Source organism: Ammospiza nelsoni, chromosome 14 (genome assembly GCF_027579445.1).
Source record: "Ammospiza nelsoni isolate bAmmNel1 chromosome 14, bAmmNel1.pri, whole genome shotgun sequence".
Lineage (NCBI taxonomy): Eukaryota > Metazoa > Chordata > Aves > Passeriformes > Passerellidae > Ammospiza > Ammospiza nelsoni.
In genome coordinates, this window is record NC_080646.1 from 12,267,016 (window position 1) to 12,291,416 (window position 24,401).

At 55.3% G+C, this 24,401-nt stretch overlaps 1 protein-coding gene across 1 annotated transcript; it reads right to left on the bottom strand.

Annotated features, from left to right (window-relative positions):
• Positions 1–1,028: 1,028 nt before the first annotated feature.
• Positions 1,029–18,384, bottom strand: ONECUT1 (one cut homeobox 1). Its single transcript, XM_059482533.1, has 2 exons — positions 16,960–18,384; positions 1,029–3,579 (listed from the first exon to the last, which is right to left on the bottom strand). The coding sequence occupies exons 1-2, from the start codon at positions 18,038–18,040 to the stop codon at positions 3,287–3,289; spliced, it is 1,374 nt and encodes a 457-aa protein (XP_059338516.1). The 5' UTR covers positions 18,041–18,384; the 3' UTR covers positions 1,029–3,286.
• Between the last annotated feature and the right edge of the window lie 6,017 nt (positions 18,385–24,401).

The following is a 24,401-nucleotide window of genomic DNA, read 5'->3' on the forward strand; positions in this document are numbered from 1 at the left end:
AACCAATTTCCATTTTGTCAGGAATGAAATGAGCTGAAAGACTGACACTAACAGGCAGAGACAGGTTTCCTGGGAAATGTTAAATGCAGCATCAGAGGAAACTCCCCTTCAAGGATGCCCTGTTGGGTGATGGCACCAGGCAGAGCAAGGGAGCACCAGGTAACCTGTCTGTGCTTCAGTCGGTGTGGCTGGACAGTCTGCTCAGAGGTAACACAGCTTTCCAGCTACACTGAGCAGTTCCAGAGTTATTTGCTTCATGTTTTGAAGGAATTTGAGGAGAATTGTGTTCTTTGCCTATTCAGAGTATGAGGTGCATATTGCTCATGGGAAGAGTGGTTTGTTCCTAATGGCTTAGAGAAAACCAAAAGGTTTATATCTACTTAAACAGACATGTAAAAAACCCAAAACACTTAAAATCTACAACTTGTGCATCAGTTTTAGTGTGTGTGGACATGTGTGTGCACGTGTATACATACATACACCCCATCAAAATGTGTGTGCATGTACATATACACAGTCCTGTTTGTCTAGGGGCTTGCATGTGTGTGTATCAGAGATCCTGAAATTGCATATTGGGTGCAAATTTAATGCTGGTATGAAAGTTCTCTTTGGTTTCAGCAAGTAGTCTATAAAGACAATACAATGGAAATACTAAAAATGCGGCAATGTACTTTGAATTTCCCTGCATTTTTTAAATTCTCAAGTTTTAAATAAATAAGGCTTTATTCTCTAAACTATAGGTACGTCACAAAGCAGTGTTTTGCTAGAAAAAAATGAAACCTTTAGTTATCACTGTCCTTTACTAACCTTACACTAATGAGACTGCATTCATAAGGTACTTCCTATGTGAGCTTTTTAATGTTTTCATGTCAATTATGTCTCCATGGGGATGGAACACTTCAAAAGAAAGCTTGCTAAAATTTAAGGTAAGCTAGAGACTTAAAAAAGTCCAGATTAGATGCCATTTTCATAGATAATTGCCTTGTCAGCCTTAGAGTGGGTTTAACATACTGAAATACGGAGAAATATTCAGTGCCAAAAATATTGGGTTTATTTAACTTTATTTTAATAAAGAGATATTTCACCTGTATTCTAAACACTGGGTGGAAATAAACTGTATACCCTGAACCTTGACTAGACCCTGTCTTCTTGGGAAACAACTGGTGCTACAGAAGTTGTTCTGCTTTGGTGTCACTGGTATTTTGAGTGGGCTTCATCCCCCAAACCAGTATCTGCTACTGTTTATAGTATTTGGATTCTAGTTTACCTTGAATTTTCCTTTGTCTTTTTTTTCCTTAAAAACAAAAACGTTGGAAGTAAGATTATCTATTTCTAGTCCTTGCATTGGGCCGATACGTGCATATTTGCTTATTTTGGAATTTAATATACCTAGCGTAATTACTACAGTAATTTGAAATACCAGTTAGAAATCTAACAGGCACATGTATGGTTCTTAAAGTCTATTTTCCCTTTACATTAAAATTTAATATGCAGATATTTCACGCTTTTCTCTTTAATTTTATCAGAGTAGGAACAGGATGATTTCTCTCCTATGGGTCTGTTAGCAACAGAGCTTTTAAAGCTTTTCAGCTACAAACTTCAAACTATTTCATGCATTATCCCGACTAAGAGATGAGCAAGAAAGAATGCACGGGACACCAGCTCAGCCTGCCACACGTAGATACAAAGCCACAAAACATCGGGCTGTATCTCTGTGTCACGAGAATTTTGCTCTTGACTCCAGAGATCCCAATTCCTCCTTCCAAAAGCACTCCTGGAGCTCCCCTTGGAGCTCCTCCCACGTAAACTGATGTTCTACCACTGCTTCCAGTAGGAAAGGACCACGAGCCGGCAAAGCTGTTACTATTCCTTCGCCTGGTAAAGTCGATAGGTAAAAAAAAGCTCGCTAATGTCAATGAGTATTGATCACACGCTGAGCCCTGCGGTTTTGCATCCCTCAATTCCTTTCATTTTTGCATCCCGAGCGCCTCAGGTCCCCTGTTCGCAGGCTAGATGGCAGAGCTGAGCCACGCTGGAGCGCGGCTGCACCGGGCCACAGCCGGGACACGCCTGGGGACAGTGCCACACGCAGAGTGCCACACGGGGTGTCACACGCAGAGTGCCACACGGGGTGTCACACGGGGTGCCACACGCAGAGTGCCACACGGGGTGTCACACGCAGAGTGCCACACGCAGAGTGCCACACGGGGTGCCACACGGGGTGTCACGCACAGAGTGCCACACGCAGAGTGTCACACGCGGCTCCCTCTTGTGCTCCCGTTGGAGTCAGTGAGGAAAGGGCTCACTGAGTTCAATGGAAGCAGCATCCCGTTCTGATTCCCGTGCTCTCCTCGGGTGACATTCTTTCTTGCCAATCACAGAAAGAAACGATAATGTGGTTTTACTAATTGCAAATAACAGTCTTGATTACAAGTTTTATGTGTTATACAGTTAGATTAGTTTATACCTATAACTCTACATAGTATTTGTGTAAAAATAGCTTTGGAATATTAAAATCATTGCAATAAAATACCTGCAATACAATTATTAAATGTGTTCTTTGGTAGCTAGTCGATTTTTTTTTTATGGATGGAATAGTTTTCCTTTTTTTAAATCTGAACATTCCTTAACAAACAAAGAGAATGCACTGGTTTAGGTACCATTCAAAATTTCTTTGCCTAGTTTGAACTTGTTTCGAGGCATTGCACCAGCCAAGTTCAAACAGTGAAACAGCAAAAATCACACTACCGTTCCAAGGAATTCAGACGACTCCACGCTCTGGGGGCCGTGCCCTGGCACAGCCCTCTCTGGAGACCAGCCCTAAGTCCCTACCCACTGGGTGCACGCAGGACGGACACACTGACACCTCCATGGCAACTGCTGTGGCCGTGAAGAGCTGTATCCAAAGAGATGTCTGCTCAATGACAGGAAATCACTATGCTCCAAACCACTACACAGCCAAGTACGGTGAGGATGATGATGGGCAAAGGTGTGAGACCAGTGGTCTGTTCCTCTTCTCTTTGCTTTCCGTTCCGTTCCCTCCATTTCGCTTCCTTCTTCCTCTCTGTTTTTTTTGCAAGTCGTCATCCTACTAAAGTGTGTGTCTTAGAACAAAGTCATAATGCAGGTGAAATAAGTCTTTGGTTTCTTTGGACTTATAAATATTTTTTTTTCAAATAGTTTTAAGTATAAACCTGCTATTTTGAGGTCCTGGTCTGTCTTTATTTTATTTATTTATTTATTTTTTAAAGCTTTTCCACCGAGGTTTCAGTTTGTGGTTATTCCTTCATGCTTTGGTACAAGTGCTTGATGAAGAAGATGAGTTGCCTGAATTGGAGCTGCCCTCGTCTTGCCACTTATCCAGACTCCTCCTCCGTGCATTCATGAAAAAGTTGCTGACGGTGCTCAGCTCCAACCCGAGCTGCTGGGAAATGGTGATTTGTAACTCTTTGGACGGACGCTTGTTCTCCTTGAATATTGCATGTAGAGTTCGACGCTGGACGTCGGTGAAGACCAGCCGAGGCTTCTTGGGCGTGTTCCCTCTGTCCTTGCCGTGCTCCTGTTCTTTCCTCTTGCACGCTGCAAGAGAGGGGAGCACAATTAGAGGGGGCTGCCAGAGCAGTGGGGGAGCACAGTGCAGGGCAAATCAGGGAAAAAGGACTGTTCATGTCAGCTTCTGAGTTTGGACAGGATGTGGGACATTTACATCTCTAACTCATTATAAACTATTACTAGTATAAGGAATAAAAGTTAGAAAATATCTTTGTTGTTGTCAAAACTCAGCAAATGCTTTTACTGAGAACTTACATTTTGATACTACCCATTAGTGCTGAGAACTATTTAATATCTCTAGGAGGTAGAGTGGAATTTCAGGGAACTCTAAAGTTAATCTTGGTCATACTTTCCACCATTATTAGCTGCTTTCAATCCATTTCTGTAGCTTTTTGTTGACTGAGAATTAAGGAACTATGAGAAAGCAGGGTGCTACTGCAGTATTACAGGCCAGATGAATTCTGAACAAAATAAATGTGTTTTGTCATGAAAAACAATGGTATAGAAAATCTTCATTTTGGAATTGCTCCTTATTTCATCTAATCATCCCTTCTTTCCCTTTGAGAATGTTATTTTGCTCTACATTAATAAAGGGTGCTTGCAATTTGCAATCTGCCTCCCAGAGCACATTCCAGGCAGGATCTGATGGGATGTGAGGGAGACTCCCAGATCCCTCTGTCAGCCTTTGACCGTGTGCCAGCTCATCTTAGCATGTTGCCAGGATAAAAGCTTCCTTGGGAGGCCAGATTCCTCCGTCTCACTTTTAAAATGCTCTGAAGCTGTCTGTTTCCCTTCATTCTCTGACAATGTCCTTTAATTCTGATTGAGAGATGTGTTTCTGAAGGCAATATGAATGTTCTTTCTCTGGGTCTGTCTAGTCCTGGCTTCTGTGGAGATCAGTACTGACTACATGAAGAATTTTGTGCAGGATCTCTACTTACAGCATGATTATTGGAATGAAAACAACAAATTACTTTGCAAAGGTCCTTTCTACAGCTTGTATTACTATCAAGAGCTGGCCCTGGCATGAGGGATTCGTTGCTCATGGGAGGTATAAAAGCAGTCATCCACCTTTTGTACCTGAGAAATGGGAACTGCACAGATCAGGAGAAATGGGAACTGCACAAATCAGGAGCCCAGAGCTGTGAGGGCTCCTTGTGCTGGCCCAGGCAGGGACCAAGGCACTGGTGGCTCAGTCCCCTCTGAGGAGAGGCTTTTGAAAATGTCCCCAGCAATATATATTCCAGCCACATACTCTCTCCTGAGAAATCACACATCAATCAAATAGACTGGGCTGCCAAGCTCACATCTCCTACAGGTATTTTTATCTGAAAGCCTTTGAAGAATACTTTGAAGTTACATCCTGACCTCTAAACCACTGTGGAGCTTCTGGGCTAAAAACCGGATTTCCTGATGCACGAGACCCTACTGAAGCCAAACTGCTGAATTCACTGTGGGGATTGGTTCCTGCTGAAATAATCTGCATCCCCACTGGAGGCTGACATGGGCAAACCAAGGGTTAAAAATGCTTTTTCAAGAATAGTCTGTTATTTTCTGCCACATATTCAGAATGAGGATACCAACAGCATTTCAGTCTTTTATTTATCTCTGACCATAATCAGAAATTCCTGGGAGAGCAGCTGCAGGAGCTCAGCTTTACAACAGCCTCAGCCTCCAGCTCTGGCTGCCCCTGCTAACAGGCTCAGGCAGAAAAGAAGACAAACCAAGTGCAGACAACATTTACTGTGCTTCATTTCTGCTCATGCTGCTTTACACCTCCCTTTCTCAAAGGCTACACAAATTCCATCTTCTGCCTAGATACTCCATCCAGATCACAATTTGTCACAAAATCCTAATGGCACAGCTAGCGTGATCCGAGTCAGCGCTGTGCAATGCTTCAGTGTGAATCACCACATCACAAATGACAGCCACAGCAGTAGGTGCAGAGCCTGCTCAATTAGTGATGGGAGCCTCTGGGGCTTCGACCACAAGCTGCTACATGAGCTCTCTGAAATAGCAGGGAATAACAAAAAAACAACCATCTATTGGGAAACTAGTTTGCATAACGCATTGTCTTCCTGAACTTGTGCTCATTTCCTGAAATGTAGTATTCCTGAACAATTATTTCCATGGAGAGTGTCCCAAGAGCTACAACATACCTTGTTCCTCAACTTTAATTGTATCAAAACCCTCTTAATTAATGCTAGTGACATCACAGAGGTAAGAAAAAATAGCTCATTACTAGGGAGAAAAAATAAAACCTATCCAGTCAATGATACAAATAAGCCTATTTTACTTTTTTTGCAACTATTTTCAGCTCTATTTCCATTAGTATTTGCCAGAGGCAGATTGAGAGCAAAAATTTCCCAACACACTCAATTGTTCCAGGAGCCCTTGCACTGCCAGGCTCAGGTTGTGAGCAGCAGGAGTGGATAGCACCTCTCATCTTCTGCCTTGTCCAGGCTCAGGAATATTAATAGCACTTAAAAATAAATAATAGTGATAATGAAAAACTGTAATAGGGTTTCCTTGCGATCGTTTTCCCTGCACTGGAGCCAATCAATTTTAATAATAAATTGTAGCTTCCAGCTCGCCAGAGAACAAATGCACACCACGGGATAAAATCTGCTCCAACAGGAGAGTGGATGCAGAGCAGGCACAGAGATGGGCCTGGCAAGGTGGGGCTGCCAGGCTGTCTGAGCCAGGCCATGCCCAGGCAGAGCAGCTGTGCCTGCTCAGGCCAGCTCCTACCCTAGTGCCAGGGCCTCCCCTAATGTCCATTGAGGTCAGAGATGTCAGCTGAAATGGTTTTTTTTGGAAAAACACCAGAGCCTGTCCTCACAGCGATTTATCACACACTCCATCTCTCTTTTATCTTACACAGCAGAAGATAATAACAGTAATTTGCACTGATGTCCTTCTCGTGCCCCTGCCCTTGAGCACTGTGAGAGGACCCTCTCCCAGAGCACAGAACCTGGATTCAGGTGCTTTGCAGGGTGCTGTGCTCCCTGGAGGTGTGCACCTCCCCAGGACACACCTGCAGGCTCCCTGCCCTCACTGCCTGCTGCAGGAGCCCTGTTCTTTGTCTCCAGGGTGCCCCAGCTGAGCAATGCTCCATGTGATGCCTTTTGAAAAGGCCTTTAAGAAAAAAGAAAAGCAGAGGATAAAGGAAGAGTCGCCCTGACTCTGGCAGCACACGTGCAGATATGACAATGTAATATTATCAGTGCCAGAAGGAGCCTTATAAATCCAGTCCTGAACTCTGGCCTCTCCCAGTCACTTCCATCTTCCTCTGCCCTGAGCAACAGATATTTTTGACACTTGCAATTCTCCTGACACAACCCATCAATCTATTTTTGCCTCCCTTTGTTCCGTTTAAGGCACCCGAGGGATTTGCTCAAGCAAACTTGCCAGGCCCTGTGAGGTCTGTGCATGCCAGGGAGGCCCAGGAGCCTGGGCATGGAGCAGAAATGGGCTCCACCTCTGCAGCCCCACGGCCTGCTGGCACCCCCCTGCAGCCCCAGCTGCAGCTCTGCCCTGCCAGGGGTGGGAACAGGACCCTTTCCCCTATGAAAATGCACTAATTGCATCTTTAGGTCACAACAGTGAAGAGGATGTTTTGCCTACCTGTGATATAAATGGCATTATTCAGTCAGTGTAAAAGTCAAGATTATAGTAAGCTCAGGTGTTAACTCTGATGCTTGATCTAATGTTTCATCCCTAGAGGATGGATTTCTTTTTAAAATTGAAGGAAAAACCCCTGATTACTATGCATGTGGTGTGCACACACGTGCCTTGCTGTTTCTGGCAAACTCCAGTTTTCCTTTCTAAAAAAACAGAAGCAAAGAATAAAACTGGTGATGCTCTCAATAAACCTAATTTCCCATGGGTTCTCATTTGGTTTGTGAACAAAGTAAAATATCACCACAAGTTCTGCTGGCTGCTTTTCTGGAAGACTGTCACTGCAGCAGAGGGAACAACAATGGAGAATTTTACTTGGGCAAGCCCTGCCCCAAGCCCTGTGGCTGCTTTTGGTGTCAGAAGGGAACTCTCCCTGGGAGAGGCATTGCTCAGCTGGTGGCCACTGTGGTGCCAGCGCAGAACAAGCTCTGACAGGGCATGCAGGGGTGCAGACACGGAGGCAGATGGTGGATTTGGGGTCTCAGAGAGCTGTGCCCACACAGGCACAGCCAGGCCAAAGCCACCATTACTTGATGGCCACCAAGTGCCTTGTATGAGATGATGTCTTTTACCCCTCCTCCTGCAGAAGTCCTTTAGTTACCCCAACCTTGTGTGTACAGGACTGTCTTAAAGACATAAAAAGCCCTTTTAGAAGTCTCTCTTTACATGTATTTTCTAATCTCTGCTGTGTCAGGTCCAGAAAGCTCAGCTACAGTCTGAACTGCATCCACCTAGGAACCCCTTTCCAAATCACCTGCTTCTAGTTTTGAAACACCACACAGTATCCAATAACGTGTGGAGAGTCAAAGCTTCACTGGTATTGACTGGAGAATATCCTGAAGGATATTCTTCTGTAGGAGGCTCTACCTTCTGGTGCAGAAAGCAGCTGTGTTTCTGCTTCCTCAAGAGCAGAAACTGCTGGAGGACTTTGGCCATCACAGATGGTTCTAATCACACTGGCTACAACAGCTCAGTGGAAACCAGTAGCCAAAAGCTTATGGTAAATTCATGGTGCCAATAACTCACAATAAAGTGTGATAAGTTGCATCCTTATCACATGAATAACACCTCTGGGGCTTGCAGAGAGACACACAAACAATAGACCTTTCCCAATTATCAAAACCTTCATATTTGGGGGCATATGAAAACAAAATAAAAGGACATAGGAGACACAGGCTACCTGAGGGTTAGATGTCCTCACATGAACTAAACCCAAGCAAATCTGTTTCACCTGAATAATAACCACAACTGCTGGGTGACATCTCTGGTACATCACAGTGTAGTGGTCCCCTGCACTGCCCCAGGTTCCTCAAAGGTGCTTGGGAAATGGAACCCCTCTGGAAAGGCATTCTGTGAGAGAGCCTCCACTCATGGAGGCAGCTCATAGCAGGTCACAGACAGCACTGAGGCTTGGGAGAGCATCTCCCTCAGCTCCAGCCCACTGTGGGGCAAGGCCCTGCACAGCTTTCAGGGATGAAAGTCCACCTGGGACACAGGTTGCTCCCCAAAGCTTTCTCCTGTCAAATGAAAAGAGCATGGTCTACTCTGAAATGTAAGCCCACACTAAATTCTCTCTTTTTAATCCTGACATTATTCAGCATTCGGCACTTGTTTCTCTAGTGATTTGCATTTACACTTATTCAGGGTATAGGTGTCTCCATATGCCCAGAGATCTTCTGATCTGTGTCTCTTTTCTCTGCCATCAAATCCAAGGAATACTCTTTTGTTGTTTCATAACATCAAAAGGGATGAAAATACCTTTGTGTGTATGGGAAGCTCACAGGATGACATCACCCCACCAACATACAGATCCCAGCTGAGCCAGAACAGTAAACATCTCACTCCTGGGCACTGTATTAAAATGAGTGACCTTAATTTGCTGCCCCTGGAATAATGAAGTGAATCTTGCTGAGGAGTGCTGACTCGGCAGTTGGGATTCAGGGGTTTACACAAACTCGGTGTTGATGGATCTGCAACCACTTCAGCAAACTGACATCACCGTTACACAATGTGGTGCTAAGTGGATCAATCAGGGGAAAGCACCTGATTTCCCTGCGATATCATTTAAAGCAAACGTTAAAATTCTTTAGCCGGCTCTTTAGTTAACCATATTAGTGTGACAAATATTTCTTAGCGTAGCATAAGTAATTAGAATTTAATCACTTAAACTGCATCTTAATTACCTCAAATGAATTGAAAGGACATTTAATAGCAAAGATTAAATTGCCTTAATGAACGATTTTTGCGACTACATCAATATTTTAACCGCGTCAGCCGGGCCCGGCCCCCGCCCCGCGCCGCAGCGGCACCGGCGGGCCCCGGCCGCGGGGGGGCGCCCGCTCCGCGCCACGGGAGCGCCGCGGGAGGAGCGCGGGGGGCCGGGTGCGCATCCCGCGGTACCGCACGGCACCGCACCCCAGCGCACGGCACCGCACCGCACGGTACCGCACCCCAGCGCACGGCACCGCACCGCACGGCACCGCACCCCAGCGCACGGCACCGCACCGCACGGTACCGCACCCCAGCGCACGGCACCGCACCGCACGGCACCGCACCCCAGCGCACGGTACCGCACCGCACGGTACCGCACCGCACGGTACCGCACCCCAGCGCACGGTACCGCACCGCACGGCACCGCATCCCAGCCCCCGGTACCGCACCGCACGGCACCGCATCGCACGGTACCGCATCCCAGCGCACGGTACCGCACCGCACGGCACCGCATCCCAGCCCCCGGTACCGCATCCCACCGCGGGGCCCGGGTACGCATCCCGCGGTACCGCACCGCACGATACCGCACCCCACCGCACCGCATCGCGTCCCATTGCACCGCGGGCCTCCGCGCCGCATCCCATAGCACCGCACCGCATAATACCGCATCCCACCGCATCGCGGGGCTCTGCGCCGCATCACACCGCACCCCACAGCGGGGACCGTACCACATCCCGCGGCATGGCATCACATCCCACCGCACCGCGGAGCTCAGCACCGCATCCCACTGCACCGCGGGGGCCACAGCGCACCGCAGGTTCCCTCCCTAAGGCATCACAGCACGCCGAGGGCTCACGCTCCGCGCCCTGGGCTCCTCACCAAGGCACGGCATCCCGCTGGGGAGAGCCAGCCGTTCCGTTCCGCTGCACTCCGCATAGCGCAAGCCGGAAAACGCCGCCCGTTCGTGCTCTGCTCTGCCCCGCTTATGCGCCGCGCCCCGCCTACGCGGGCCGGCCCCCCCGGCCGGGCAGCACCGCCCGTGCGCACCTGGCCGTGCCCTCCACGCCCTCCGCGTGTCCCGCCCCCGGCCCGCCCCGCGGGACAGACCCCGCGCCCGCCGCGCTGGCCCCGGCCCCGAGTGTGCGAGCGAATCCCCCTGTGAGCCTCCGCGGCGTTCGGGGGCTGACTCCGGCACGTTCCGCCCCCTCCCGCATCCCCAGGCAGAGACTTTGCTACAGCAGCCGAAAATTGAGTTTCTGAGCGCTGGAAACGACGCAAAAGCTTCACTGCAACATTGAGTATGGCCGGATTCACTGAAAAACTCAGGTCGTTTCTCTGGTTCCGCTCCTACAGGCTGCCGCTTCCCCGGCTCCAATTTTTTAGTTCTCCGTCAATTCCAATTTTTTCAAAATAACGAGATATGTTTCAAATAAAGGAGAAATGAGTCAGTGATGGCATAAAGGAGTTTCTCCGGCTGGGGAGGACATTAAGGAAGCCGTTTGGGAACCTGCCTGTGCGGGGGGGAAACGGGGGAAAAGGGGCTGCGGGCAACTCTCCCGCCTGTGGCTCAGTTCTTACCGACGGGTTTCTAATGCGTGTGACAATGAGAGCAGAATTCTGCACCCTAAAAACATCCAAAACCTGAGCTCGGGCTCACTTCAGTGGGTTTCTGCACCCAAGAGTTTAGGAAGAGCCCCCTGTGCCATCCAATTCACTACTTTATGGGAAGCAGCAGCATTTTCAGCCCCACCAGCCGCGCTCTGCACCCCGCGGCGCTGCCCGCAGCCCTGCGGAACAGCAGCCGTCCATCGAGCTTTAATTCCGTTTGGGCTGCACGGAAAATGTCACCACTGAGGCTTCCTATCGCCCTAAAGTGAGGGGAGGGGGGAAAGGAAAACTACTGTTCCGTTAATAAATAGTTCCTACAAATTAATCTTTCAGCATCATAAAACTGATTTCTTCTTAACCAAAACGGCTCAAGTCAGCTGCGCTTCCAAAGAGAGTCTGTCAGCATCGGTCACTTCTCAGTCCGGGTATGATTAATCCAGGTAGATTTATGTCTGAAACGCGAATCTACATTTATCGATTTGATCATGGAAGCGCCCGACACGCGGCCGTGCTGGGTCCCGGTCGGTCCTCAGGAAAAGCTCCCCTCGATGCCTGCAGTCTCCAGGTGAAATTCACCAGCACCTCAGCAACGGCTCCTACTCTCCAGTCACCTCAGAACTCCCGGAGTTCTCGTCCCTCGTGTGGAGTTCATGCGGACCCTCCGGCTACAGGGGCAGGTGAGGGCTGCCCGAGGCAGAGCCGGAGCGGTGGGTTAATGCAGGTATGGGCAAAGCCAGGCACCGGAGCATACCTGGCCTATGATTTCCAGATGATTTTGTCTCAATCTGATTATCACGTTCCTTCCTGGCTATGTACAAGGCAGATCGCACAGAACCCAGCTGAGCACCCGCAGGAGCGCGGGCTCCCTACCGGTGTCACCTGCAGCGGGCACAATCCCGGTGCCACTCACCTCTCCTCTCCTCCTGGGGCACCCCGACCCCTCTGGCTCAGTTACCGTGCTGGGGGAAGCTCGCTCCCCTCTGGCCACGCAGTTCGCAGGCACTCATGCCCAAAACAGGGCCCCCGGGCTCTGTGCTGCCGGGAGCCGAGCCGCCCCCGCCGCGGGCAGCCCGTGCGCTCGGCCCGGCGCTGGCCGCAGCACCGCGGCGCTAATTGCCGGCTGCAGCTACGGACAATCGATGCGGTGCCGCTCCCCATCGGGGCCGGCAGCCGTGGGGAGGCTCAGCAAGCACCTGCGCCCGGGCGGCCTCGTCCATGAGCCGGGAGGGGCTGGCCCGGCCCCGGCGGCCGCGGGGCTCGCCCGGGAGCGGGGCGGGAGGCGGAGCTGGGGCCGGGCAGTGCCGGCGGCCGCTGTTCGTGGTGCTGAACTCCAGCAGGGCTTCACTCGTCCCGCGCGGAGCCAGCCCGGTGGCGGCGCGGGGCCCTCCGCTCACAGCGCTCCCCGCCGCTGCCCGGTGCCCGGTGCGGGCGGGTGCCCGGTCCGGCGGGGCCGCTCCCGCCCGCTGGCCGTCAGTAGATGGCGCAGAACCCCCGGGAACCGAGGGGCGACCGGCGATGGCTGCGGACGGCGCGATGGCCCCGGCGGGTCGGGGCGGGCACCGCGCCCGCAGCCCGGCTGTGTGACCCGGGGCGGCCCCGGCGGCACCCACGGGCGGCACCAGCCCTGATTTGAGGCTGCTGGATTCAAACGGCAGCGAGGGTGGGAGCGGGCACGGCCCCGGGTGCCGCCCCGCCACGCGGCGCTAATTAAAACAAACAAACAGCGGCGAACGCACGCACGAACACACGGCGGGGTCGAGCAGCGCCGAGGGGCGGGGGCTGTGCCAGGACGGGCCCGGCCCGGTGCGGAGGAACGCGGCTCGCCCGGCCCCGCTCCTCCTCCCGCTGGGCAAACATTAACGAAGGGCAAACGCGGCTGTAAATCAATCCCGCCGAAGGACACGGCCGGCAAACAAGCGCGCCCCAGCGCTGCCCCGGCTGTGCACCGGGCACGGCTGCTCCGGGCGCTCTCCCACCCTCCGATCCCTCCGGGTCCCTTGCCTCGGCCCAAGCAGCAGCAGCGCGGCCGCTGTCACGGCCCGAGGTGCGCCGAGCCAGGCCCGAGCTGTCCCGTCCGGGCGGCCCGCAGGGTCGGGAGGGGCAGGGCCTCTCCCCCGGGCCCGGTCCGCGCTCGGAGTGTCGCCGGTGAAGGCCCCGGTCGATGCCCCCCGCCTCCCTGATGCAAACGCCTTTATGCAAAGTGCCCGCAGGGTAAATATTAAACAGCCCCTAATGAGGCCACCGGGGCCGGGGCGGCCCAGACCTTCCCGGTGCGCTCGGGGGCGGCGGCGGGCGAGAAGTGCAAACGGCGTCATTAGATTTCATATTTAATGTGGAAAACGCTCTGATTACTCCATCGATTTCTTTACAGTTAATTTGGCGAGAATTTCTCGCCGGCTTCCCAAGGCTTCAGCTTAGCCAGGATTCACATCGGGAGGGAGAAAGGAGAAGAGGAGGGGAGGAAAAGAGGTGCAGCTATGAAAAATAGCAGTCAGGTCGCGGGCAAACATGGAGCAGCTTTGGAGGGACGGGCTGTCCCCTCCTGAGAGCCGCGGGCGAGCGCGGGGTCCCCTCGGTGCCTCCCGCTGCTGCCCCGCTCGGGGAGCCCCACGGGGAACCTTCGGGACGAGCCCGCTCAGAGGGCGCACATGGCGAAGGACACCCTCCGGCAGTGGATTCTAAAGAACCTCGGGCTCCCTTACACCCCTCTGGCGCCTTCACAAATTGTGTTTCTGCCGCGTTTTCCCCGGGCGCTACCCTTCCTCCCGAGCGAGGCCGGCGGGCAGTCGCAGCTCCAACAATGAATGGCTCGAAGCAGATTATTTTTTCCTGAACAAGACAAAGTCGCGTTTTTTTCTTCCTTTATCTTCTCCTGTTTCCTCTTTCTTTCTCACACACATGGGAAAAAATCCAACAAACTGAGATGAATTCAGCCTCAAATCCCAGCAGGCTGCAGAAGGGATGTACTTTTTCTTTTAATTGTATTTATTTTTTCGGCTCCCTTCACAGCCCTTCCAAATGTCAATGAAGGCGAGAGAGAGGGAGGGAAAACTAACAGAGAGACAGTCAAATAGATAAATATTCAGTGATAGAGAGAGAGTGGGACAGACAAAGGAAAAAAGAACAGAGAAGAGAAGGGAGATGGGATGAATAAGATGGAGGCTGGAAGAGGTCAGCTTTGCAATTAGCAGTTCTGCTTACATTTCAAGAGACAGCCCAGGAAGTGTCAAGACCTCAATCCTGCTTCCATGTAACTACCAATTTTTCTTCTATTTGTCGGAGCTTCTGTAATCTGGGAGGTAGGAATCCCCCAGGGACGGCTGGAAGGGGCAAATACTCAAGATAAAGTGCAAGGCGAGACCGCGAGGCCTAAAATAAGCAGGCTGCATCCCCCTCACTGCCTCCCGGTTGTTGTCTGCAGGAAATCAGAAAGGGAAGAAATGAAGGCGGCTCTGGGTATTTATCCACCTGATAATTCTCTAAACGCCCGGGAGTGAGTTATAATTTGGACGTGAAATTTAATTTGCGTCGGCCGGAGTAATTTATGTTATTTTGAATTGATGTTCATACATCAATATCAATCGGGGCAGATTTTTACCACTTAGTAAGATCATCACACATTTAAAACCTGCACAAAATAAAATCGATACTTTATGCATTTACAACCGGCAGCGCGGCGCGGAGGGGCGCGCAGGCTGCGCGGGGCGGGGCGGGGGCCCCGGCACCGCCCCACGGACAGGGACGCAACTCTATGCAAATGCCACGTGCTGCCGGAGCCCGGGTGGGCAGCGCCCGGCGAGGCCCGGAGCCCCCGGTACGCGGGGAGAGCTCAGCGGGCCCGGCCCGGAGCCCCGGTACGCGGGGAGAGCTCAGCGGGCCCGGCCCGGAGCCCCGGTACGCGGGGAGAGCTGTGCGGGCCCGGCCCGGAGCCCCGGTACGCGGGGAGAGCTCAGCGGGCCCGGCCCGGAGCCCCCGGTACGCGGGGAGAGCTCAGCGGGCCCGGCCCGGAGCCCCCGGTACGCGGGGAGAGCTGTGCGGGCCCGGCCCGGAGCCCCGGTACGCGGGGTATGCTCTACATCCCGACCCCCCCGTGCTGCCAGCCCCTCTCGGCCCCGGAGAAGCCGTTTCTGTGAGGTGCCAGCTTTGGGGTTTCATCGGAAAGGGAAGGCGGAATAATGAGGCTTTGTCTCTCTAACGGGATTACCGGGATCCGTTTATGAGAGGGCAGCGCTGAGGTGGCTGGAGAAAGGGGCGGTCTGGGGGCAGCAGCGAACAATGGGACCCTCCGGACCCGGCAGCTGGGCAGAGCACGGCCGCCTCCCTCCTTCCCTCCGTCCCTCCGTCCCCCCCGGCCTGCAGCCGCCGGGGCTGGCAGAGCTCCCCGGCCGGCAGCGCCAGGGAAGGGATGCCAGCAGGCTCCGAATCGAGGGGTTGTTTCCAGTATCGATCTATGCAAATGAGCGGAGATTCAGGTCGACCAAATTGTCGTAAAAACACGCTCCAAATCGAAGAAAGTTCGCCTTAGCAATCGTTACGGGGAGATTGGAAACACAAACTCCATCCTCTCTCGTGGGTAGCACCAGCAAGACGAGGGTTTTTCGCTGGTGGGGTGGCTGCTGAGGGAGGGAAGGCGGAAAGGGCAATTTCTGAGACCTCAGACCTTTGAAACCGACTCGGCAGGAGTGGAAGCCAAAGAGAGCAACGTCCTCCACCGGCGGGCACCTACGGGCCAGCTACAGCGGGGAGGGAGGCCCTGCCCCGGACCCTTCCTAGCCCTGCTTTAGGTTTCTGGAACAAGGCGGTTGACTGAAAACAGGCACGGAGCACGGGGGTGGCCCAGCCGCGTCCCTGCACACCCGGGGAACGCTCGCAAGTTCTCACCGTCTCGGTAGTCGAAAGCGCAAGACCCGTTGAGCTTTTGAAAGGAGAAAGATTTGGCCCTTCCCTTATTTTTGTCTGTGAAACGGATCAGTGACCCTGTCTCCAACTCGGATTGACTGTCTTGCGTTCTCCAGGGACAAATTAATGGAGACCTATCACTTAATTAACAAACCCTCACTCACGGTATATTAAAGCCGGGCTCTGCACCCGGAGCGCAGACGGGAGGGTTGGGAGGCAGTGGCAGGGCACAGGTCCGGCCCGGAACGGCCATCTCTGAGCAGACAATACGGGACCCGCTCAGGAGCGCCCCGGGCAGCGGGGCAGCGGAACCGCGACACGGCCGGTTCGTGTCACGGAGAGACATGCAAGCGAAACTCACAGTGCGCGGCCTAATGATAACTACAACCAGTTAAAAAAAATGAAATCAAACGAATTTAGCCACCATCATTTCTCAGGCACCGCTCACCCGCCGGGCTCGGCTCATTCGAACCAAACGCGTGTCCCAGCTCACCCAGCCCCAGCGGGACGCGGGCCCCGAGCCCCGCCGCGACCTGAGCCCACCGCCCCCGCACAAAGCAGGGGCACCGACTCCTCTCGGCGGGCATTACCGGGGCTCCCCCGCGCCCCGTCCGCGGGCCCGGTTCAGCCGCCAATTCCAGCATTTCCGCCTCGCCCTCCGCGCTCCGGGCAGCGCTGCCGCCGGCCCGAGCGGCTTTCGGCGGCGTCCCGTTACCGAGCGCGCTGGGCGATCTCCTGCCCGCGGCAAGGGAGCCTGGCCCGGGGAACGGGGAGAGCCGGGGCGCCGCACTGCGCTGCCCGAGCCCCGAGCCCCGGCTCGGCTTTGTCTGAGGAACAGGACGGTGCCGGCGCACCGAGCAGGGAGAGGGAGGGCAAGGGAGAGAAATGGAGTGGCGGAACGGGGATCGGTGCTGCTCTTCAGGGACGGGCAGGGACCGGGGCGGCCTGCCCAGGCCCGAGGCCCCGCTCTGCCGCTGCCGTGCCCCGAACACCCCGCAGCGGGCTCACCTGCAAGCCGCAGAGCAGACATCCGCTGAAACTCCGGCTCCTGGAGCCACTTCCACATTCTGCGGAAGGTCTCCCGGCCGGATTTGAGCTTGCTCCAGGGCTTGGGGTTCCTCAGCAGGTCTGAGAGCGTCCCTTGAGAGCGGCACAGCACCCTCTGGGCGAAGATAGCCTGGGGGATGCTGTACCGCTTGAGCTCGGTGGTGATCCTCTGAGCTACTTCTTTGGTATTGATTTCTTCCATTTGCCCTGAATTACTTCCACTGTTGACCTGCGAACCAGTTACAGAAGGGTTTTGCTCCCTGGCAGAGCCCAGGATCTGCCCGTGGCTCTGGGCATTCAGGTGGGCATGGGGGTGGTGTGGGATCCCGTTGATAGGCACCATGCCAGCGGAGGTGGGGGTGAGGTGTTGGTCGCCATGCCTGGCTAACATGGCAGGGTGGTGGGCTTCAAATCCGTTTGGGGTGAGCATTTTCTCGGCGGGCATAGTGGCACTGGGATGAGCGTAGTGGGGCAGCCCTTGCTGGGAGTTGTGGATGCTCCCCAGGCCCGATCCAGACAACGGAGAGAGGCTCTGCCCCATGCCGGTAACATCCTTGTGGTAGGGGGTGTAGAGATTGTTCATAGACGCCAGACCCCTCTCGTCCCGCATGAGCGTGAAGCTGCCGCTCACGTTGCCCGGTATCCGCTGGTGGGGATGGTGATGGTGGTGATGGTGGTGGTGGTGGTGAGGGAACTTGTCCGAGACCGTCGAGATGGGAGGTAGAGGCTGCAGAGGGGTTAACGTGGTGTAGGTGCTGCTCATGCTCATGCCGGGGGGTGTCTCGCAGGCCATGGTCATGGTGGGGTGCAGAGGGCCGGTCAGGGCGTGCTCGGGCGGCCGGTGGTGGTGGTGGTAATCGCCGCCGTCGAGGATGGACGCCATGCCCATGGAGCGCGGGTGGGCCGGCAGGTGGCTGCCGCGGTGGGCCACGGCGCTCCGGTGGTGGGGGCTGCCGCTCATCAGGTCGGCGGCGGCGGGCACCGGCTCATGGCTCACCCCGTGCAGATCGCCGATGTTCTCCATCGCCAGCTGCGCGTTCATCGTCGGCCGTGCGGGCGGCGGGACCGCACATCTATCTGGTGGGCGGCGGGGCGTCCCGGAGCTCTTGGCGGCGGCCGGTTGCTCCCGCGGGCCGGCGGCGGCGGGCGAGCGCTGCGGGCTGGTGGCGGCGGTGCTGCTGCTGCTGTTGCTGCCGGGGCTGCTGGCTTTTTCCCGGTTTCGGTTGGTTCTTTTTTTTTTTTTTTTTCTTTTAATTTTTATTTCGTGGCAATGTATTTATTTGTTTTTTCCCGCTGCTGGCTGGCGCCGCCGGGCCGGTCCTAGGGCCGCCGCTCCCTCAGGCCGGGCCCCGCAGCCGCGGCCGCGGCGGGTGTGTGGCCGCGTCCCTCGCCATCCCCAGCCATGGCTCTGTCTCTGTCTCTGCCCCGCGCTCCGGCTCCGCTCCGTGCTGCAGCGCCGCCGCCGCCCGCACCGCGCATGCGCGCGGCGCCCCCGCCCGCCCCGCCCCGCCCCGTGACGTCAGCGCCGCTATTAAGCGGGCGAGCCCCGCGCGACGGCGCCCAGAGCTGGAGGTGCCGCCGCTGCTGCCCCGGGCCCGCGGCCCCCGCCCCGGGCACAAAGGGCCCAGAGCCCGCCCCCGCTGCCGGCCAGGGACACCCGCCCCGCCCCGCCCCGCCCCTTCGGTGACTCCGCGTTTTCCGTGAGCGCGGAGCCTCCTCACCGGGAGCTTCCGGAGGTGACACCGGACCGCCCTGCCCCGCGGCGCCCCCGGGCCGTGCCCCCCCGGGCCGTGCCCCCCCGTGTCCCCCGCACTCCCCGCCGTATGTGCCCACGCTGTCCCGGTATCGCTCCTCTCAGGTGCCCTGCGGGGAAACTTCCCGTTGCCCGGCCCGGGGATGGGCGGTGGGAGCCGCACGGCGCCGCGTCCCGGGGCCGGCCCCGCGGCTCCGCTCCCGCAGCCCTGCCAGGGGTGCCGCGGGTCCGGCCGGGCGGTGCGTGGGGAGGGACGCCCCCCTGCAGCCCCCGCCGGGACCCCGGGCGTGCCCGGCAGTGCAAGGCGAGCATATGTCCCGAGGCGCCCAGCAGCCGGACATGCCGCTGGTTTTCTTTTATTTTTTCTTCAAAAAGAAAGAAAAGGAGGCGGAGGAGAAAGAACAAGCGAGCTCACCCGCCGGCCCCCCTCGTTAGCTAAGGTGCCTTTATGCTGGAAGAAAGGGCAGATGTGCCTATTGTTCGCCCATTAACAATAACGAACCACGCCGGGCAGAGTGCAGCGTGTGCGCGGCGCCGAGCGGCGGGAGGGACGGGCCGAGCCGAGCCGAGCCGCGGGGCCGCAGCCGGGCGGCACGGGGCCGGCAGCGCACAAAGGCCCCCGCCGCTTCCCCCAGCTCCGCTCTCGGGGACCGCGGTGTCTCTCGGCACCCTGCGGAGCCGCCTGTCCCTATCGTCCCCGTGGCCAGGCCCGGGGACAGCGAGCAGATCTGCGCCGCGCTGGGGCTCGGGCCGGGCCCCCGGTGTCTTTTCCATGGAGCGGGGATAGGAGCTGAGCACCTGTCCTGGCAAAGCCCACCGGCGGCGCGCAGAGCCGCTGCGTCCCGCGGGACCCGCGCAGGGCTCTGTGCGGGGTCATTGTCACCGTCCCGCGTTCCGCTGAGAGCTCCGAGACCCCTTCCTTTGCAAGAGGCAGGAGCCGCTGCCAGCGGTCCCCGGGGAACGCAGGGACAGAGACAGGAGCCGCTCCTGGGGCAGGGTCCCCATGGCTGCCAGCTGAAAGCAGCACCTGGGGTTACTTTTCTCGGAGTTATTGCCATAACTTTAGTGACAGGGCCTGCGGAGAGTCCCCTCGTTGCGAGGGCAATGGCACGGCTCGGGGTCCCGTGGGGTCTCACTGTTCTCCGGTTCACCGAGGCAGCGAGACCCCTGGCCCCGCGCTTTGAGCCCAAAGCACCGCACCGGCGGCCTCGGCTCGTAGCCCCACGGCCGGAGCCTGGCCCCGCTCCGTCCCTGCTGCCCGTCCCCACGCCTGCGGGAGCAGCTGCGCCCCCGCCGCGGGGTGCGGGCCGTGCCTCGCACCGGAGCGCCTGGCCCGGCCTCCCGCACCCCCGCCCCGCAGCGGGACCCGGAGCTGAGCGGAGCCCCCGGTGCCTCCCGCACTCCCGGGCGCTCACGGGACCGTGCCCCCAGCGTGGGGAATGCACCGGGACCGGCCCCGAGCGTGGCTGCGGGCTCACAGCCTGCGTGTGCCTGTGCTCGGAGATCAAAAATCACCAGGCGCTCGGAGGCTCGCAGGAAACTTTCAGAATCTCAACTATCCTCTGTGTCTGTGGTGCGTGTATGGCCCTGCAAGCGAGTATACTTTTCGCCTCTGTAAATTCAGAATTTGCACAGCGGTTTTATGTATTTCCTGAAATTAACACACATACACACATACATACAAACACTTTTAAGAATTCTGAGCTACTGAACCCCGTCTCCGAAAGAAATCAATTGCTCACTACCGTTCATTTTCCCTGGGTGCAAGGAGTTCCCCGTATTTTATTTTGTGCAAAAAAAAATCCCATGTACAGATCCCGCACTGTTGCTGCCACCCCAGCCGTCCCCATCCTAAACGCTTCCACAACTCTCTAAATTTTTGTAACGTTGACGCTGACAGTGTCTCCATTTCTGATAGCAAGGAATAGATAAGGAGATGTATATCTGCCAAAGAAGAAAAAATAAACCTGAAACCTAATCAATGATCTCAGAAAATGTTTAGGATGAAATAAAATAAAATACAATAGAATACAAAATTAAAATGCAATAAAATACAGTAATAAAATAATCGAGAACGTTTTGAGCCCGAAGTGAACAGCTGTGATTGTTTCCCAAGCCAACGCAAGGTGATGTCACAGATCTAATCGAAACATTGTCAGCTTCTTCATTATCAATATCTGTACACAATTTACAGTTTAATTAAAAATATTTAATCTCAGTGTATTTAGCGATTAGTTATCAAAGCAAACGTCACAGCGAATATGTTACTTCCTCGAGTTTGTAGGAAATTGCAACATCCAATTTTTCTTCAAGAAATGAGTATAAACCCGACCGCTAACAATTTGGAGAGTCCTGTGACACGCCGGCCTCCGTCGAGGTTAAATCTCTACCCTTAGAAAAGAGTGACCGTACAAACGCACCCAGCTCCCCCCAGCCCTACATGCATCTTTTATTTTTAAAATCTTTTTTCCGTTACTCTGGGCTGACCCAAGGACGAAGCGGCTCCGGCGCGCAACAGCCGCGGGCGCGGAGGACAGAGCAGCATCTGGGCCCGACCGCCCCGGTCCCGTCTCAGCCGCAGGGTGCCCCGGGAGCCCGCGATGGGCTCGCAGGAACCCGGGACAGGGCAGACGAGGCCGGCACACTCCCCGCATTCTCTCTTCTCCGCCGTCGGGGTGCCGTGCGTGGGCTCCCCTCGTCGCGGAGCCGGCGCGGTTCCCCCGCGGAGCTTCCCGCCCCACTGGCGAAGGGCGAGCGCCGGGGAGAGCTCATTTCGGTGCGCTAATCAATTACTGCTTGTGCAGTCAAGTACCATATATTTAACAGAATAATCGTTACCGCCCTTAAGTCTTTATTTGATCAGCAGATACTCGGAGCGGACTTAAAACGCAACTTTGCTTGTTTGAATTGCGTGGCGTGTGTGTGCTTTTTAAATCCGAGCTAATGACACCATGAAACGGCCGTAATCTCCCGCCTGACGCCAGCAAACACCGCGCGGGCACCGGGGCCCGCCCGACGTGGCGGCCCGGCCGGGGCAGCGGCCACAGCGCGCTGCAACCGACCGGGCACAATTGCTTTTCTTCCCTTTTTCTTTTCTTCTCTCTCTTTTTTTTTTTTTTTTTTCCTTTTCCTTTATTTTCTTTTTTTCCCCTTTAATTTATTTTTATTTGTATTATACTTTTCCACTTTGATTTTCTTTTAATGGCGTGTTAGGGGGCTGCCGCCGCCCGCGCCCTCCGCGCCTCCTGTGCGGTGACAGCTTGCGGCACCGGGTCCCCTCGCACGGGGAGCGTGTCAAAGGTGACGCTCGAAGGCTCCCAAAGCCAACAGCTGCCGGGGGGGATTAACTTTTCCAGACTTTCCCCTGTCGAGCTTCTTGGAAACTTGCTTGGCGACAAAAACATATACATCTGTCGGGGGCAGGCAGAGAACAGAGGGCTGCGCCGGCCGGGGCAGGTGGGGGAGGGCCTGGCTTTCAGGGGAAGCTGCGGCGCGGCGGGGGCTCGCTGCGGGTGCCCGCCGGGGGGGTCCTGCCCTTCCCCTCTCCCCCGGGCCCGACTTCTGCCCGAGGGGAGCCCCGCGGAACCCGGGGTCGGCAGCGCGGGGGTTGAACTCGCTCCCAGCCGGCCCCTGCCACCCGCCTAAGGGCGCTGGGCTCTTCCCTTCTCCCCTCTGGAGCCCCACGGTGGGGTCTGGCCGGCCGAAGGACGCGGAGCTGGGAGAGGGCACCGAGCGAGCCCGGGCGCTGCCCGGCCGAGCCGCCGCGATCCCTCTGCAGCCGCGCTCTCCCGCACCCCCCGGAGCAAACCGCAGCGTTTGTTAATGAAGGAACTTATGGAAGATTGCAAAACACCGTAAATAATTTAGCATTGTATTTCAGGAAAAAAAAATAGCTTTCTTAAATCATCTCCTCAATATAACTTGCAGACTTACAGTATGGCCCTGGTAAGTCTAAATTTTTAAAGTAGCAATACTCAAAGAGACAGAGATGTCTGTATTAATTATTTATCCGCTGGTGCCTTCCTTCGTTTCTAACTTATTATTAATTAGGCGCCTCTAGTCTTTCGCAGAGAGCTCCACAGAGCCAGTTGCAGCTTTAAATATGAATTAAAAGCAAATCCAAGCTACTGTAATGCGAAAATTATTCCGTGTCTTCTATGGCAGAGATGAATAGCTGCGCAAATCAATACTGTGAAGCTATGCTCCAAACGACAGGGTTATTGATAGCTTATATTAATGATGTTAATGATGGAAAAAGGAAAACAAGAACCCGACCAACTTATAAACTTTTTATCTGCTGAAAACCCCGCAATCAAGAGGACAGGAGCATGAATTAAGGGGGCTGCAGATAATAAGAACATTATTTATGAAACCGGATAAATGACTTCTGATAGTTTGATGCGTTTGAACTCTACACTGCCGCCTTCTCGGAGGCAGGCTGGGACCGGCGGGGCGCTGCCCCTCGCCGGGGCGGCCCCGGGCCCCAGGGGATGTGCGATCCACGCACAATCCACGCACGGTACACGCGGTGGCGGCGCGGCGGGCGGCACCCCTGGGCCGTGGATCCTGCGAGGATGCCCGGGAAAGCCGCAGGGAAACCCTCCCGGGGCCAAAGGACGCTCTCCTCACGGGCACCGCCGCCAGCTGTGCCCGGCGATGGCCTGCGGAGCGTCCCCAGCACGGCCGGGCAGAGCTGGGGGCACGGGAGGAGGAGAGAGGGAAGGAGCCGCGCTCCTCCTCCCCTGCAGCCACCGCCCACGGCGCTCCGCGACCCGCGGGGCCGGGCCGAGCCTCACCCGCCGAGCCGGGGTTCGCGGGCAGGAGCTGCCGGCGGGTCCGGCCCGGCCCGTCCCACGGCGGGACACTGCTGCTGCCCCGGTGCTGCCCCGGTGCTGCCCCGGTGCCCCCTCCCCTCACCGGGCCGGGCCGGGAGGGCCGCGGGGGCGCCTGCCCTCTCCACCGCCCCTCGCCCCACGGGTACCCACAAACAGGAGTGATCCTCGGGGTCACAGCGGCGCGGGCTGTCCGAGCCCACGGATGGGGACACAATGGGGATCAATAGGCTTTGGGGAACGCTATTCTTCTGGGTCATTACTCAGGGAAAGGTGCAGTTAAATCCCCGGGGTGCACGGAGGTGATGCTGTGCCAGGCCCGGGAAGGGCACCTGGCCGCGCAGGCAGCACGTGGCGCCGAGCTAGCAATTAAGGCAGGGACACGTTTTAATCTGGCAGCGCTGCTCGCAGCGCCCTGGGTTCTCAGCTGAGATCTTTATTAGTTACATGTAGGAGCGAATATAGTCCGTCACTTTTTTTTTTTTTATCCTTTTCTCCCCTTCCGCGGACGCCAGACAGAGGGTTCTGTAAAGTCTTCGCCTTTGTAATTATTCGTATTAGACATTTTCCCATGCAATGCTCTTCCTTTGCTTGTCCTAGCGCATTTTATAAAATTCTTTGTCTAGATGCCGTCTCAGATATACATGATCAATCTCATAGATAATTTCCCCCGTACTTTAAAAACCTAATGGTTTAAGAAATATTTTTAAAAATATATTTTTGTAATTATTATTTTTTAAAAAAGCTTCCACCAGAAGAAAGTCGCACTTGTTTCCAAAAACAATTCACAGCAGATAGTGTAGATATCACTTAATTCC

Coding starts and splice junctions, on each gene's coding strand:
- ONECUT1 (XM_059482533.1), bottom strand. CDS start 18,040: ATGAACGCGCAGCTGGCGATGGAGAACATCGGCGATCTGCACGGGGTG. Junction 3,580..16,959: donor GTCTGCTCTGCGGCTTGCAG/GTGAGCCCGCTG, acceptor CCTCTCTTGCAG/CGTGCAAGAGGAAAGAACAG.